Source organism: Schistocerca cancellata, chromosome 8 (assembly GCF_023864275.1).
Source record: "Schistocerca cancellata isolate TAMUIC-IGC-003103 chromosome 8, iqSchCanc2.1, whole genome shotgun sequence".
Taxonomy (NCBI): Eukaryota; Metazoa; Arthropoda; class Insecta; order Orthoptera; family Acrididae; genus Schistocerca; species Schistocerca cancellata.
Window position 1 is genome coordinate 76,945,039 of NC_064633.1, and position 15,898 is coordinate 76,960,936.

The 15,898-nt window shown below is 39.4% G+C and overlaps 1 protein-coding gene across 1 annotated transcript in view; it reads left to right on the forward strand.

Annotated features, from left to right (window-relative positions):
- LOC126094750 (N-alpha-acetyltransferase 15, NatA auxiliary subunit) overlaps positions 1 to 15,898 on the forward strand; it is a 283,050-nt gene that overhangs the window by 242,751 nt on the left and 24,401 nt on the right. The window contains exon 13 of the mRNA XM_049909300.1: positions 10,744 to 11,067. Coding sequence (XP_049765257.1) covers positions 10,744 to 11,067 — 324 coding nt within the window. The remainder of the gene's footprint in view (positions 1 to 10,743; positions 11,068 to 15,898) is intronic.

The following is a 15,898-nucleotide window of genomic DNA, read 5'->3' on the forward strand; positions in this document are numbered from 1 at the left end:
CATTAGATTAACGGTAACCGATACGAGCTGTTCCGAGACGACCGTGACACGAAGATGGCGGCGGCGGTGACAACATGGGTATACCGCGGTTGCGGATGTCCAGAGCCGCTGCTCCGGGCGACGGATGCCCGCGTCACTTCCGGCGCAGCTGCGCGAAAGTCGCTTTCTTCTCTGCCGGGCACGAACCCGAGACTGGCACGGGCTCGTAATTGGCTTCCCTGGCAACACGTCGTTCCGCAGTAATGCACAGCCGAAATTTTCAAAACTCACCCTTGGCTCTCTGGTTAACAGAATGCAGATATGACTCACAGTCAGTAACAAAGACGTGCAACGGGAAGAAGAAAACGTGGCAGCGTGATCGACAGTTAGTACTGCAAGATCATTTCGTGAGAGTAGAGGGCCGGTTGAAGGGCCTCTTTTTATTTATTTTTTATTTTTAGCACAAGCGATTTTCCCCGTCCACCCCACCCCAGCCCCCCCCTCCTCTCCCCTCCCTCCTCGTACATTTTCAACCGTGTCAGCTTTCGAAGGTAATTGTGGTACGCATCTTGCCCTTTTGGCGCCCGACTCGTCATGTACCCGCTTGGGCCATAAACCGGCCATGCGTGAGGCGGACAGTACCAGAGACCGTGACGCTGTACTCCGCAAGCAAAATACACTACAGAAGTTACTTCATACCAATATTATCGATTTTCTTTCTTTTTCCACTTGCTTATTGATCGAAAGAAAAAGACTATAATCCTTTGTACTTGTCCTGATGTGTCCCATCTTGTTCTCATGATCGCTACGAGAGATATATGGCGGTGCCAGTTTAATTGTTGCACCACCTTCGAATACCTAAATTAACCCAAAAGGGTTTCCCAAAAACTACATCGTCTTTGTTTCTAGCATTCACATTTAAGTTCCCGGAGCATTCCTGTTAACTTTCGTATGGGCTATCGATTGTTACGACCTTAGCAGAATGTCTCTGAATTGTTCGATGTCTTACCATGCCAGATTAACAAGGACACCAGACACTGGAACGACACTCGAGAATGGGTCACTCTAGCATTTTATACACTATTTCATTTACCGATGCACTCCACTTCCATTCGGGAGGACGACGCTTCAAATCCGGGTCCGACCATCCTGATTTACACAAAATGTGTTGGAAATTGCTAATACGGAGTACCATCAACTGTACAGTGGCATGACGACAATAAAAATTTGTGCCGGACCGGGACTCGAACCCGGATTTCCCGTTTATCGCGAGCGGCCGCCTTTTCATTAGGATTAGGCTTTCCGAGCACTACCCATGGCTATCCCCAAACTTGCGTAAGTCGTAAACCCTGTGCATGCTTGTCCAAAGGAACATTGCATCGTACTTCTGAACAACACACGCCGGCAATATCGTATCCTGATTACATTTTCCGTGATGTCCCTAAATCACTCCATCCAAATGCCAGGATGGTTCCTTCGAAAGGGCACAGCCGATTCCGTTCCCGGTCCTTAAAGCAATCCGAGCTTGTGCTGCGTCTCTAATGACCTCGCTATCGATGGGACTTTAAACCCTAATCATCCATCCGTCCTTTTCCAACAAATCTTGTCTTTTACTCGCCTATTCTAATACTGATTTTAAGTGATCGTCCCATTTCTTATGGCTTCCATCGCTAAATACTTGGACGATTTGAAGTGCTAAGGATATTCACCACTAAACATATCCACATTTAAATGGAGCCGCCTTTCATTAGGCAAAGTAGAAATTTTGACAGAGATCTTTTAGAATAACGTATTATCTTCCAAAGGCGTTACTTTCTTCCATTCAACAGCATCGTCAATGAAAAGTCTTACAGCGATTATGGTGGTGACGTAGGACATAACATAAACTACATGTTTTCGTATGCGTCATTTGTGGCATCGTCTGTGTGTCCTCGCAAGATCGGTAATCACATCATTGACAGACTTTAGAGTATCAACGATACATTTTTTACCTGTGTAATATCTGTGATACGCCTGTTTTTCACCACGTACCATTTTTGTGAATATCCCTACATATCCTAGGATTAAACTTGTGTTTGATACTATGTTTCAGTTGAAATCATCACTAACACTAATAATAATTGTGTGGAAATTAGCTGCTTTGGTCAGGGATTACAATTTGGTCGATGTCGGTCATTTATGTGTCTATTTGGTTTTGCGACTGCGGCACTGGAAGTTGCGTAAACGCTGATCTAGCAGCTTGTCAAGCGATTGAAGTGCGCTGGTAAGATGTACGTCCATGTTATTTACTGTTACAAATGCTGAACGCCGTGGTTCTCAATATGGGGGGGGGGGGGGGAGAGAGAGAGAGAGAGAGAGAGAGAGAGAGAGAGAGAGAGAGAGGTGTGCATGTCACCAGCTACCAAAAGCAGCTGGTGCGTCGAAATATACAAAATGCCAACGGGCTGCTGCTCCCTTGAGTGGAGGCGATCGTTGTTCAGCATGCGGTAATACTCTGTGGCTGACCCAGTTTTGTCACGCTCGCACCCGCGGCGACGGCCTCCTAAAAAAGAAGTGGGAACCGGTTCATTCACGTATGTGTAACGGGATTAAAGAGAAATTTTTCCAAACGCAGTTTTCGTGTGGAATTTTTTGTCAGTCTGTATAAAGTTAGACTTCATCACATAAATGAGGTGGAGGAACCCTGTCACGTGAGTAAGCCTCAATGTACGAGACACGACTCAGAAGTGCATACCAATTGGTTCTGAAAGTTTTCCGTGATTTCCCTAAACCGCCTCATGCAAATGGCGGGATGGTTCCTTTAAAAAGACCTGGCCAATTTGCATCCCTGTCCTTAAAGCCATCCAAGATCGTGCTCCGTCTCTTAATGCCCTCGAAGTTGACGGGACGTCAAACCCTAATCTTCCCTGCATCCAGTCGGCATCAAAAAATGACGAAAGCTGCAGAATGGAGAAATTATTGGACGACCTTGAGACCATGGCAAAACGTTTTACAAATGGCAAACTTCCTACAAGAGGGAACTATGTGGAGCGTAACGTTTCTGTGGTCGCAACTCTTGTATCTGTAAACCGAGCACGTTTGTGAATAGCAGTGGCCCCGCTCACTGTGATTAATTCAAACGAAGAAAACACACATCAATGATTTTGTTTTGTTTTCATGTTGATACGCGTCATTGGCGTAAGTTTTCAGTTTGATCTGTGGAATGAATTTATTTATGAACCTTTTTTAATTAGTCGGGCGGAGTTTCTTTCGTGCATATATGTTATTCAAATTAGTAATTCTTTTATTTGGGTGGTTTATCACCAATAGGCACTCATCCAAACCCGAAGAAATTTTATAACCAGTTTGCTCCATAAATTTCAACATTTACGAAACGGGCAGTTGAATTCTTGAAGGCTAACGTCTCTAGAACATGATGCATATGATGGACTTCCCAATACTCTTAACCACAGAGGAAAATGTCGAAAAATGCATATTATGCTGCTGCGTGACCTGTCATTATAGATGTATGCAATAGCTAACACCGTTGACCGAACGGAAAAAAGAGAACGAGTCTTTTTACTTGAAGCGTTAGGGTGTGAGTAGATGAGAGTAATATGGCTACAGTTTCAAAAAACATTGAACTGATTTTGTTCGTCGGTTTGTTGCCGTGTTCGTGAAGTCACGGGATCGATGACGAGAAATACGACGAAACCATTGTGTGTGGAGATCGGTTTTATGCTGTAAACTTCCCTGTATTAATAAACAAAAGATATTGCGTGTAATTCCGCTTCAAACGAGCGTTGTGTTGAGTGGCTTTTTAGCACAAGGTAGGTAGGAAGGTTTGTTACTTTTATTTATTTCGTTACCGTTATCATTATGTTGGCACAATTTAAATGATAAATAACTTTTTTTTGAAAGAATTGTATTTATTCGTCTACATCAGTGTTGTCATCTTCAGTCCGAAGGCTCGTTTAAACTGCTACAACATCCATTTGAACCTGCTTACATTACTCGTAACTTGATCTCCCTCTGCAGTTTTTACCCTCATACTTCCCTCTAATGGATAATGGAATGTAGTCGAATTAAGTCGGGTGATGTTGAGGGTATTAGATTAGGAAATAAGACACTTAAAGTAGTAAAGGAGTTTCGCTATTTGGGGAGCAAAATAACTGATGATGGTCGAAGTAGAGAGGATATAAAATGTAGACTGGCAATGGCAAGGAAAGCGTTTCTGAAGAAGAGAAATTTGTTAACATCGAGTATAGATTTAAGTGTCAGGAAGTCATTTCTGAAAGTATTTGTATGGAGTGTAGCCATGTATGGAAGTGAAACATGGACGGTAAATAGTTTGGACAAGAAGAGAATAGAAGCTTTCGAAATGTGGTGCTACAGAAGAATGCTGAAGATTAGATGGGTAGATCACATAACTAATGAGGAAGTATTGAATAGGATTGGGGAGAAGAGAAGTTTGTGGCACAACTTGACCAGAAGAAGGGATCGGTTGGTAGGACGTGTTCTGAGGCATCAAGGGATCACCAATTTAGTTTGGAGGGCAGCGTGGAGGGTAAAAATCGTAGGGGGAGACCAAGAGATGAATACACCAAACAGATTCAGAAGGATGTAGGCTGCAGTAGGTACTGGGAGATGAAGAAGCTTGCACAGGATAGAGTAGCATGGAGAGCTGCATCAAACCAGTCTCAGGACTGAAGACCACAACAACAACTACTTCCCTCTAATACTAAATTGACCATTTATTAACGGTTACGCGTTCTGACCATCTAATTTTCTTCAGTCTTCTGTAACACTAAATTTCAAAAACTTCTATTCTCTTCTTGTTCGAACTGCTTGTCGTCCACATTTCACTTCATTGCGAGGCCTTCGGAAACTGACTTCCGAACATGTAAATTTACAGCATGGTTACGATTCACTGTTCACTTCTTGAGCCAGTGTAGGCGTAAAACTGTTTACCATGTGGGTACGCAACTTTATAGGAATGGTGTCCAGAATGCGCTGCAGGATTCGTGTCATGACTTGCCGTTAGGCGCCGGTACTGGTACGGCGACTTGGGAGTGAAATAATCATTGTGCGTTAACCGTTGCAGATGGTCATCATGGGTCGGGACAAAGTGACCAGAACGTTACTCGTAAAGCTGTTTTATCAAAACAACAGCAACAGTGCTGCTGCTCTTCTGGACTATCGACACGTTAAAGGAATACGGAAAGGTCCTCTTCTCGGACCAGGATTGAACAACATGATTCGGAAGTTCGAATTAATTGACGATTTTGGAATTGCTCCTGAGGAAGGCCGACGACCAGTTGCGATACAAATTGTTGAAGAAGTTGATTTTGCCATGGCCGCGAATTATGGCCGCAATGTCTGACCTTCAGGCAGTGCACGAGCTGTGTCACGACAGCATACATCCCACCTGAGATGTTTCGGGTTAGCAGTAGGGCAATCTCTAGTTCGGTTCCACGCTGTAGTAGGCGCAGATAGTCGTCACACTGAGTAACATTTGTAACCTGGAACGTAAACATGGTACGAAATTAACAAATGTCACGCTGTCATATGGAAATTAAAATGTGCTTCGTTATTTCTTTTCTGCATGTCCTTACAAATATTTCCAAAAAGTTTCGTTATCCTAAGATCACTCGCTTTTCAAGGGAACTCTCTTAAGCATCGAAAGTTTAATTATAACTACCCTGTACATTGGATGTTAACAAATTTATCTTTTTCATAAAAACTTTCCTTGCTATAGCAAGTCCGCATTTTATACTCTCTCTACTTCGACATGCTACGCATGTAGCAGACCTCATCTACTACTTTTAATGTCTCGTTTCCTACTCTGTTTGCCCCAGCGTCGCCTAATTTAATCCGACTACATCCCATTAAAGTTTTGCTTTTGTTAATATTCATTTCATATCCTCCTTTCAAGACACGGTCCTTTCTGTTCACTGCACTTCCAAGTCCTTTGCTGTCTCTGACATAATTACGAAGTCATCAGCAAACTTCGAAGTTTTTATTTCTTCTCCCTGAATTTTAGTTCCTGCTCCAATTTTTTCTTCGGATTCCATTACACAAGGCTAGAAGACTGTCCCACTCCCTTCTAAACCACCGCTTCTCTTTCTTACCCTTTGACTCTTAGAAAATGCCGAATGGTTTCCGTATAACGTTTCGCCCCCCTATATTTTATCCCTGCTGCCTTCATAATTTCAAAATGTATTCTGGTCAACATTGTCACAAGCTTTCTACAAATGCTATAAAACATAGGTTTGCCTTTCCATGGCCTATATTCTACGGTACTTCATAAGGTCAAAATTGCCTCGAGTGTTCCAGTATTTCCCCGGAATGCAAACAGAAGTTCTCTGAGACCGGCTTCTAGCAACTTTTTCCATTCTTCTGTACATCACACGAATCAGTATTTTGCAACCATGACTTACTAAACTGACAGTTCGGTAATGTTCACACTTGTCTACACCTGATGTCTTTGGAATTCGATTGATAATATTCTATGTGCAGTCGGAGTGTATTTCCCTAGTCTCATATATCTTGCACAAAAGGTGGAATAGTTTTCTCACGATTGACTGTCCTATAGATATCAGCAGTTCTGTGAAAATGTTATCTCCTCAAGGAGTCTTGTTTCGCCGTAGGCGCTTAAGTGATCTATCAAATTCTTCTCCCATCTCATGTGTATCAACTTCCTTTTCCCTTTCAGTAATACTGTCTTAAAGTTCATTACGCCTATATGGACCCTCTACACACTCCTTCCACACCAGGAACTCGTGGTGCACTATGCCGTTAAAATCGAAGAAAACAGTGAGCTGTCGAGCTTCGCTTGGTCTTGGCAATCCAGAATACTTCCACTGGGACGATTGGGTCGTAGCTTCGAGGTAATATCCATAAAACAAGTTTCATGACATATGTCACTTGTTCTTGCTCCTCATTGCTGACTTCATCTAGCTATTTCTGAAAAACTAGCATTCACCATTGGTTTTATCCGAAATTAAAAAAAGGGAAAGTTTATCCTGTCCCACGTTTCGTACCCAAAAAATTACATTTCACGCGCCAGCATCATCAGCGACTTCCCTGAGTGTGGTTCAGCGATCATTCATAATCATTTGTATCTCATTTTCCTTGATTTCATTGGTTGATGATGCACTGGGACATCCAGGGCGTTCATCAACGTTTTCACGGCCATCTTCGAAAAATTTACGTCGCTCGTAAATCCTTGATTTACTCGTAGCAGACTCACCAAACCAGTATCTAACATTTTAAAAATATTGCAGTACTTTATTCCGTTCTTGTATACAATTTTAACATCAATTCTCTAATCCGTTTTCATTCAAAATAAATAATCGCCTATACTACCAAAACACTTACAACCTTTTTGACAGATGACAACGGACTAAATATTGATATGGCTAACACTTTAGATATTTTCTTACATATTTACCAATACAACGAAAAAAATCGCACGTGTCTGAGTTCTACAACACGCGAAATTCCAGAATACCCGTTATCTTTTCAACAAGCTAATAATAATAATAATGTCTCGTTGAGGTACAGGCCATGCATAGGTTGTGCCGTGGACCTCGTCGCCGGCCAATAATATTTTTGTTTATGTGGAGTAACCACCAGGACGAAAGAAGAACATTGCGAGTAACGGCCGCTATACAAGGACGGTGGATGAACAACTGAAGTGGGTCGCCAGCTGAGTGTCTTCCCCGAACAGGTTTGCGAAGTGCAGCTTGCAGTGGGAGGTGGCTGCGCCTGACAAGAGCCACAAGCTTGGTTCCCTTCCAGTGTTGCGTAATCCCCTATTACTTCGTGCGCACGCATCAATCCGCTTGAGCTCGACGGCAGGGAATTGTATTCCCGGTAACCGTAGAAGGCGATCCTAGAAGAAGGAAAAAAAATGTTGCTGCAGGCTTTAACATAAACTCATCGCCATTATAAGGAAGTTCATTACTTCCATCGTGAGCTTAAATTGTCTCCACACAATTTCCGGGTGGCGAACTGTTCCTTCCAGCCTGATTTCATTCGTGTTTCCGGGAAAGTTAGCCCTATTAGAGAATGTCAAACGTAAATTTTTCAGATGTTGGTGGATGGATGGGGGGGGGGGGGGGGGGGTCGCAATCATGTTCGTGCTACTATCTTTTCATAGGTGTATGTCTGCTGACTAATTATCACAACATACTAACACTGCAGACATCATTGTAGCTACATTCTCAAGACAAATATTTTTTTAAATTGAAGCACTTGTCTAACTTACGGCTAGATATGACTGTATCGTGTAGTATTCGAAGTGGTAATGACAACCTGTGATAATTATCTATATGACATTAATGATTTTTGTCGAAAAACTGTGACCAAAGATATCAGGACGAAATGTGGTACATAAAGTTGCTGTATTTACCAATGATGTCGTGGAAGATTGCATTCAGAGACTGTGAATATTCTCCAAAAGAACTTATGATATGGTACAGTGGTTAAGTATTCAAGTATTTCGCCCATTTCGGTGAGAGACATGTCCAGGAATTTTTACTGTGGGCAGAAACATGTTTTTGAAGTTGTAGAATGTAAAAGAAAATTAAATTTCTTACGTAGCCTAAATACTCCAGTGTGATTGATGCTTGTATTTTAGTTTTACATGTGTGTGAACTTTTTGTTTCCTTTGTAGAATTTTTTAGTGAAAAAACTGTTGTTGTTGTTACCTTCAGTCCGAAGACTGGTTTGATACAGCTCTCCATGTTACTCTGTCCTGTGCAAGCCTCTTCATCTCTGAATAATTACTTAACTTACATCTTTCTGAGTCTACTTGCTGTATTCATCTCTTGGCCTCCATGATGAACTGAATTAACACCATGAGTATTTATTACATTCCACTGTAGATTGAGTTCTAAAATAGTAAATTGTACAGTAGTGGAAATCAGTATAAAGGCAGGATTCCTACAGAAATAATAGTACAATGTCTGAAGCATACATGTACCAAATTTACTATAAAAGTAGTAGGTACGAATAAGACATAAACACTCATGACAGAAATACATAGTATCTTTTATAGTATAAGTATCAAAATAAACTTTTTGCATTTGCTGGATGGAAATTAGTATAAAGGCACTCACTGTCCAGTTGTGTGATTGTATTGTTAGTACTCTGTCCAATCTTTGTTCTTCCTAATTACATCAGAAATTCTTTTCGGCATTGGTTTTCTTAGAATTTGTAGTTCTTGCAGTGAAACTGTCGCCCACTCTTCTTGTATCGCTCTTTTCAGTTCACGTATGGTCTCAAGTTGTCTTCCATTGTAATGAACATACATCACAAGTATTTCACAAAGGTTTTCAGCGATGGTTCAGATTTGTGCAACAAGGCAGGGAAGGACATTGATATTGCTACCTTTAAATCAGTTTTTGGTTGTAGCAGAAACGTGCACAGATGCATTATCTTATTGAAACATTAGACTTTCATCCCCTAGGTCCTCATACATTCTAATTAGTTGTGTCTCTAGTATCTTGGTGCACATGTTAGAGTTCACTCAAGTGTTCAGCCAAGCAATGCATGGTTTATCTTTAGCATAAAAGGCACCCTGAATCATAAAACTTCCACCACCAATAGCCCTAAATTAAGCTGTAGTTGTTCCCACAACTAATGTGATTTAAAGGAATGGTTTTGGGGGAAAGGTTCTGAGAAAAGTAGAGTTAAATAAATAAAAGAATTTATTTTAAATCTTACTAGAGTGAAATACGACAGAAAATCTGAATTTTACCTGGGAAATATGTTTGTCAGATTTTTTTTTTTTTTTTTCATATTTTCCCCTCATTCACTCACTTTCCAGAGTAAATACTCCATGCGTCACTGTCCTATTCTGGTCCAACCTGTCATAGATGGCAGTTGTGTGTGAGATGTGCTTGCTTGCAGTAATGATTTGTGTGAGCAGCTACAATTCTGCTTTAAACTGTCTGTTGAGGTGTCACAGTGGTTAAGGTCCGCTGCACTGTCATTTTGGAAGAGTGAGATTCAAACGTCCATCTGACGCACAGATATCTGTAGTTTGCAGAAGTGCAGTTTTGTCCAACTGAGATTCTGCACTGAGTCAGAAATCTGTGTAGGTGGAATATTATATGCTAAGCTTTCTTCTTTTTAAGATATACCAGTACATTTAAGTAGGTTAACAAAATATGCATTCAACAACATAGAGCTTGCACCTGCGACTGTATTTTTCTTTCATTTTCAAAGATTACAGAGGTTTTTCTGCTGTCCAGTTAGAGGTAACACTCCCGAGAGGATGGATATAACAGAGAATGGGAATAAACTAAGGGCTAATTACAGTTACATGTAAAAGAGAAGAATATGTTGCAATAAACACTTCAGATTTCACATTAATCTACTCATTTACATATGCAGTTGGGAATATTCTTTATTTCATATTAATTACATTCATTCTTCTTTTTGGCCATTTATTTATTATAAATGAATCAGTTTTACTTGAATTGGATGCTTAGATGGAGGATTTGTTGTTTCATTTCTTACGTAGTTCTGTAAGCACACATTTCATTTAAGTTGCCCTTTTGTTCCAGTAATTCTGTGTAAAAAGTCATGGTTATTGTGAATGTGAGCTACTCACATTTGCATTTTTCCAAGATTATTCTCCTAATGTTGCCGAAAGTAATAGCCTATGAAACATCCGTTACTCTCCCGTAATATACTCAAACAAAAACACATCATTAAGCCTTTTCTGGATGTATCACTGTAGCAGTATATTTGACCTTGCATTTTTTCTTACAGAGAACCTAGCTCCAGCAGAATTAAAGAAGCTGCGCAACAAACAACGTAAGGCATTACGCAAGGCTGAACGAGAGAGACAGCAGGCGGCACAAGCACAGGAAAAGCGCGAACAGCACAACAAGTCGAGGCAGCAGGCTGCAGACGCTGGTGGCGGCGCAGGCGGCGAGCCTGATGCGCCACCACAAGATGAATTGGTGCCTGACAAGCTAGCACGTGCCCCAGATCCTCTGCAGCAAGCTATACGTTTCCTGCAGCCACTGCAACTACTTGCTGCTGATCACATAGAGACCCATCTCATGGCATTTGAGATATATTCCAGAAAACGTGAGTGCATACCACAGGACACGTGTGTAGTTTGTAAAATATATCTATTTATGTATAAACAGTCCGCCGCTCGTGGTCTCGCGGTAGCATTCTCGCTTCCTGAGCGTGGGGTCGCGGGTTCGATTTCCGGTGGGGTCAGGGATTTTCACCTGCCCCGAGATGACCGGGTGTTGTTGTGTCGTCATCGTCATCATAATCATTCGTCCCCATTACGGCAAACAACCTCCATTAGGACCTTGCCTAGTATGGTGGTGTGTGTCTCCCGCATCATTCGCCTACGCTGTGTCAAGAAGTGTGGGACTTCATTTATGTGTATAAACAACATTAACTAGGAGTAACCTCAACTTTTATTTTGAAGAGTTCCACCTTTATCTTACTCACATATCATAACTATTACATTAGTTCTGGGTTTATTTAATCTTCAAAAATAGAGCAAGTACTTTTGCAAATTGGCAGGCAACAGTGGCTACCCCCACACAGTACTGTCTTCTATGTAATGGTGGCTGTGACCAAAAACCAATTGCTACTGGCTAAAGCCTCCAGACTTCTGGCGATTCAGTACTTGTGAGCTAGTCAGCCTGTATAACATCTTTGCTGAAATCATGACAAATTTTTAACAGTTCTAGTTATTATTTAATGCACCTGTCTATCACAGCTAGAGAAAACAGTGCTAAAATAACTGGACGACACTCTTACCAAATTCCTCTGAACTCTGGGCCCTCTCTGTTAGACATAAATGCCCAGTCAGCACTGCACAATTTGCATCTGTAGTGTTCAGAATCATGGTAGCACTTGAATCTGTTTCAAATTTTTGATCATCAGTGTGCAATATGCTTACACTGTATTCATAGGTAATTTGTATTACATCAAGGTGATATATTTTATATGGCTGTTCTTATACTGTACTTACCATTCAAAATTTCCAGACATAAGGAAAAAGCATAAAATTTCAGTTTATTTGATACATTAATTACTAGATGGGCCAGTATGAAAACCAGAATGAATGCACCTCATTTAAGATTTCCACATGTAATAAGAAAATAAACCTAGAATACAATTTTCACAACGTGTTACCCTTCTGCTTTCCGTTCCTCCAATGTCTTTTTACTATATTTTACAAGACGTATATTTCGAAAAGTCTAATTCTTTGTGGAACGAAACATAATCATGTCATTTATATAAATTCTTCAATGCCTCTTGTTTGCATAAAATCAAAAATTCTGCTTACAATAGTAATTGTCTCTGGATCTGCCACTGCTCACTGCCATTGTTTAATCAAAGCATCTTTCAGCGACCCATGCCCAGGCAGTTACATTTGAAAAAAGAATTAATAATTTTAGAATCTTATGTATAAAAGTTTGAATATTCACCTGTAGTTCATTTCCATTATGTTACAAAAAATGCAGGAGGAAAGAAAAAAAGAAAGAAAAAATAAGTTACATTGTGTCCAGTTATCTCAGGAAAAAGTATCCCCTGACATTGCCTCCCTCTGGGAATGAGCTAACAAATGTATGTACTTCCATCAGCATTTCAGACCTATATAGATGTCTATGCTCTTATATCCATCTGATCTCTTTCATTTTTCTTATTGTGACCATCTAGTCTTTCATGTTTACCACTACTAAATGTATATTAAAATTTTGAGGTGGTTAATGTATTACTCACAGTAATCCACCACAGGAATACTACTCACCCTACCACCTGTTGGCGATCTCTCCATATTAATGCTGTTTGTATTCCTCTTATTGCCGTACTCTTTCTCAGAATAATTTAAGTAAACATGCTGATCTAGAAATTCCAGTAACACTTGAACATTCTCCTAAATTCGGCCTATAAGTTTCCCTTTAGCTGCCTTTGATAACTGGCTAATTAGTATTTTAATTAAATGTGATTCACGAGTTCTTTCATCCAGATATTTGACTTGATTTACCAAATATCTCTGAATCCAAGATGACCCCCCATTGTTCAACAAGGGATTGCAGAAAAGTATTTATTTTGAAATCTTACAAATGGCTACCTTATTATAGGAAACTGAAGGAGATATAGATAAAGACCTCCCTTAGTCAGATACAAATGCCACGTAGTTCTCCTCACTGGAATGGTCCACTAAATCTGCATGTCGGTGCCACTGTCATGGTTATCTTGCATTTCTTGCCATAGCAAGTCATCTTCATTCCCATTTAATGCATTTGTTACACAACAGTTCTTATTTAAGCTTCTCACAACTGAAGCATTGGATATGGCTGTCCACGCAGTCTGGATCCATTCCATAGTTAGAGACACTGAAGGCTTCATCAACTTCACAGTAGTGATCAGGGCTTGACCTCCTTGATGTAACAAACTTTCTATATCGACCCCAAGGTTTATTGTAAATCACAGATCCTAATAGTTGTATCCTTAAATGTTGCAGGATCTCTGATGACCAGAATTTTGCTTTGTACTCCTCCTCAAATTCCTCAAACAATTGAAATCCATCCACATTTAATAATCCCCACTATAAGGCATGGTTAATTATGAACTGTAGTTTTCAGTACGAGAGGGTCTGCAGCTGTGATGAATTTTTTGAATAATTTCATGGTATTTTCAGCTGCCGTTCTCTTTATTTCAAGTACAATTGTACAATTTCGGCTTAAGGCCATTTTCAAGTATCTAAAACGAAAGCATTATACATTGGATACGTTGGTGACACTTGTGATTTTTACGCAGGAACAAGTCATATTTGTAGATATTATAACTTACCTTACAGATGATTCTTTAGTAGTATATTACGCCATGTATGTCCTTGGTCTTACGACTGCATATTACACCCATAAAGTAAATTAGAGAGGCTTTTCACTATTTTAGGAGCAAGTTGCTTCGAGCAGATGTGTAAATATCTTATATGTGAGGTCTGTGTTTTAACATACTTATCACTAGGAAGATTATGATTGTTTCCCTGGAATTTGTTAATTAAGCTTTTATTCTGAATCATGTTTAATAATCATTCATCATTGGTGTAAATATGACTGTATGTAATTTCTTTAAAGTAACTTGTAAATATTTATTCTCTTATTGTAGGAGCTCATCATTTTTGAACGAAGATCTTATGTATAAAATCAATCACAGTACTCTAATGAAACAGTACTGAAAACTGCTTTATGGTTGTGTGATGTTTTTTATTACAGTCTTATTTATTAATGAGTAGCGATAATTTTACATATTATGGTTCTGTAATGCTTTTGACATAGAACGGGTAAAAAGTTGTCTGGGAGTTTCCCATTTCACAGGTCTCTTTGCTCATTTAAAATTGTCTGTCTGATCTTTTAGATGAATGTAAATTTCAATTTCTTTCATTACATACATGATTTTTCTTTTCTATAAGTTACGTAATATATGAAGTGATCCATCTATTTTAGGTATTTTGTGGTTGGTGTGTTCAAGTGTGCAGTAAATATGAATGGGTTATTGCCGCTTATTGTTCTGTGTTCTTTCAATTATGTGCTAACTTCCAGTTTGTCTAAGTGTGTGTGCGTGTGCGTGTGTGCGCATGTGTGCGTGTGCGTGTCAGTCAGTAATCGTTGTAGATTATTAGTGCTTCTGTACCTGGTGTATAATCTCTCCCTCTCTCACACTTTCGGATTTCAAACGACAAATCGTAACGCTTATTTGATATTTGTTCTAAACCAGTGACAACAGACATAAATATAACTACAACCAACCATGCCACCCGTGAGCACACTAGGCTGATCAACTTACCACTGGAGAATAAGGATACAAGATTATACACCAGATACAGAAGCACTAAAAATTTACAACGATTTTTGAAGAGACACACACCATGGAAATCGGAGCCATTTTCGCAGTTGGGGTACTAAAAAAATAAACTGAAAATAATACTCAGAATTTTATACTGGACAGACAGGAAGAAAAGTTAGCACATGATTTAAAGAACATACGACAATAAGCGACAATAATCCATCCACATTTGCTGCACTCTTAAAAGACATTAACCTTAAACCATAAGATACTTAATGTTGATGGATCACTTCAAATATAACAAGTTACAGAAAGGAAAAATTGTGGATGTCATGGAAGAAACTGAAATTTTCATCTATGTAAAATACCAATTAGGCAGTTTTAAATGAGAAAAAAGTTCTGTGAAATGGGAGGTTTTTAGACAACTTTTTACCAGTTCTCTGATGGAGCATTGCAGAATCATAGAATGTAAAATTATTGTTACACTCATTAATAAATATGACTATAATACGAAATATCACACAACTATAAAGCAGTTTTTACTTGACTCTGTTTTCAGTACTGTTTCATTAGAGTACTGTTATCAATTTTACATGCAAGATTTTTGTAAGAACTATTTCTTTAAAGAAATTATATGAAGTCATATTTACACCAATGATGAACATAATTAAATGTAATTGAAAACAAAAGCTTATGTAGGTTAATTAACAAATTTCTGGAAAAAATTCTTATCTTCCTAGTGTTAGGTACGTTAAAACATGGACCTTATATATATGAGCTTTGCAACAACTGCTCAAAAGTAATGTGCTGCTAAAACAGCGAAAAACCTCTAATTTATTTTATGAGCATAGCATGCAGTCACAGGACCACAGAGATATTTGGCATAATACACTACTAAAGAATCATTCATAAAGCAAATTATAATGCGGCTAGTATATCTACAGATTTGACTTGTTCCTATGTCAAAATCACAAGCATCACTAATGTATCCAATGTATAATATTTCCGTTTTAGGTAATTGAAAATGGCCGAAAAACAAAACCGAGTGAATTTTACCTTGAGGAACAACAGTACAGAAATTCTTTGTGATCTTTTT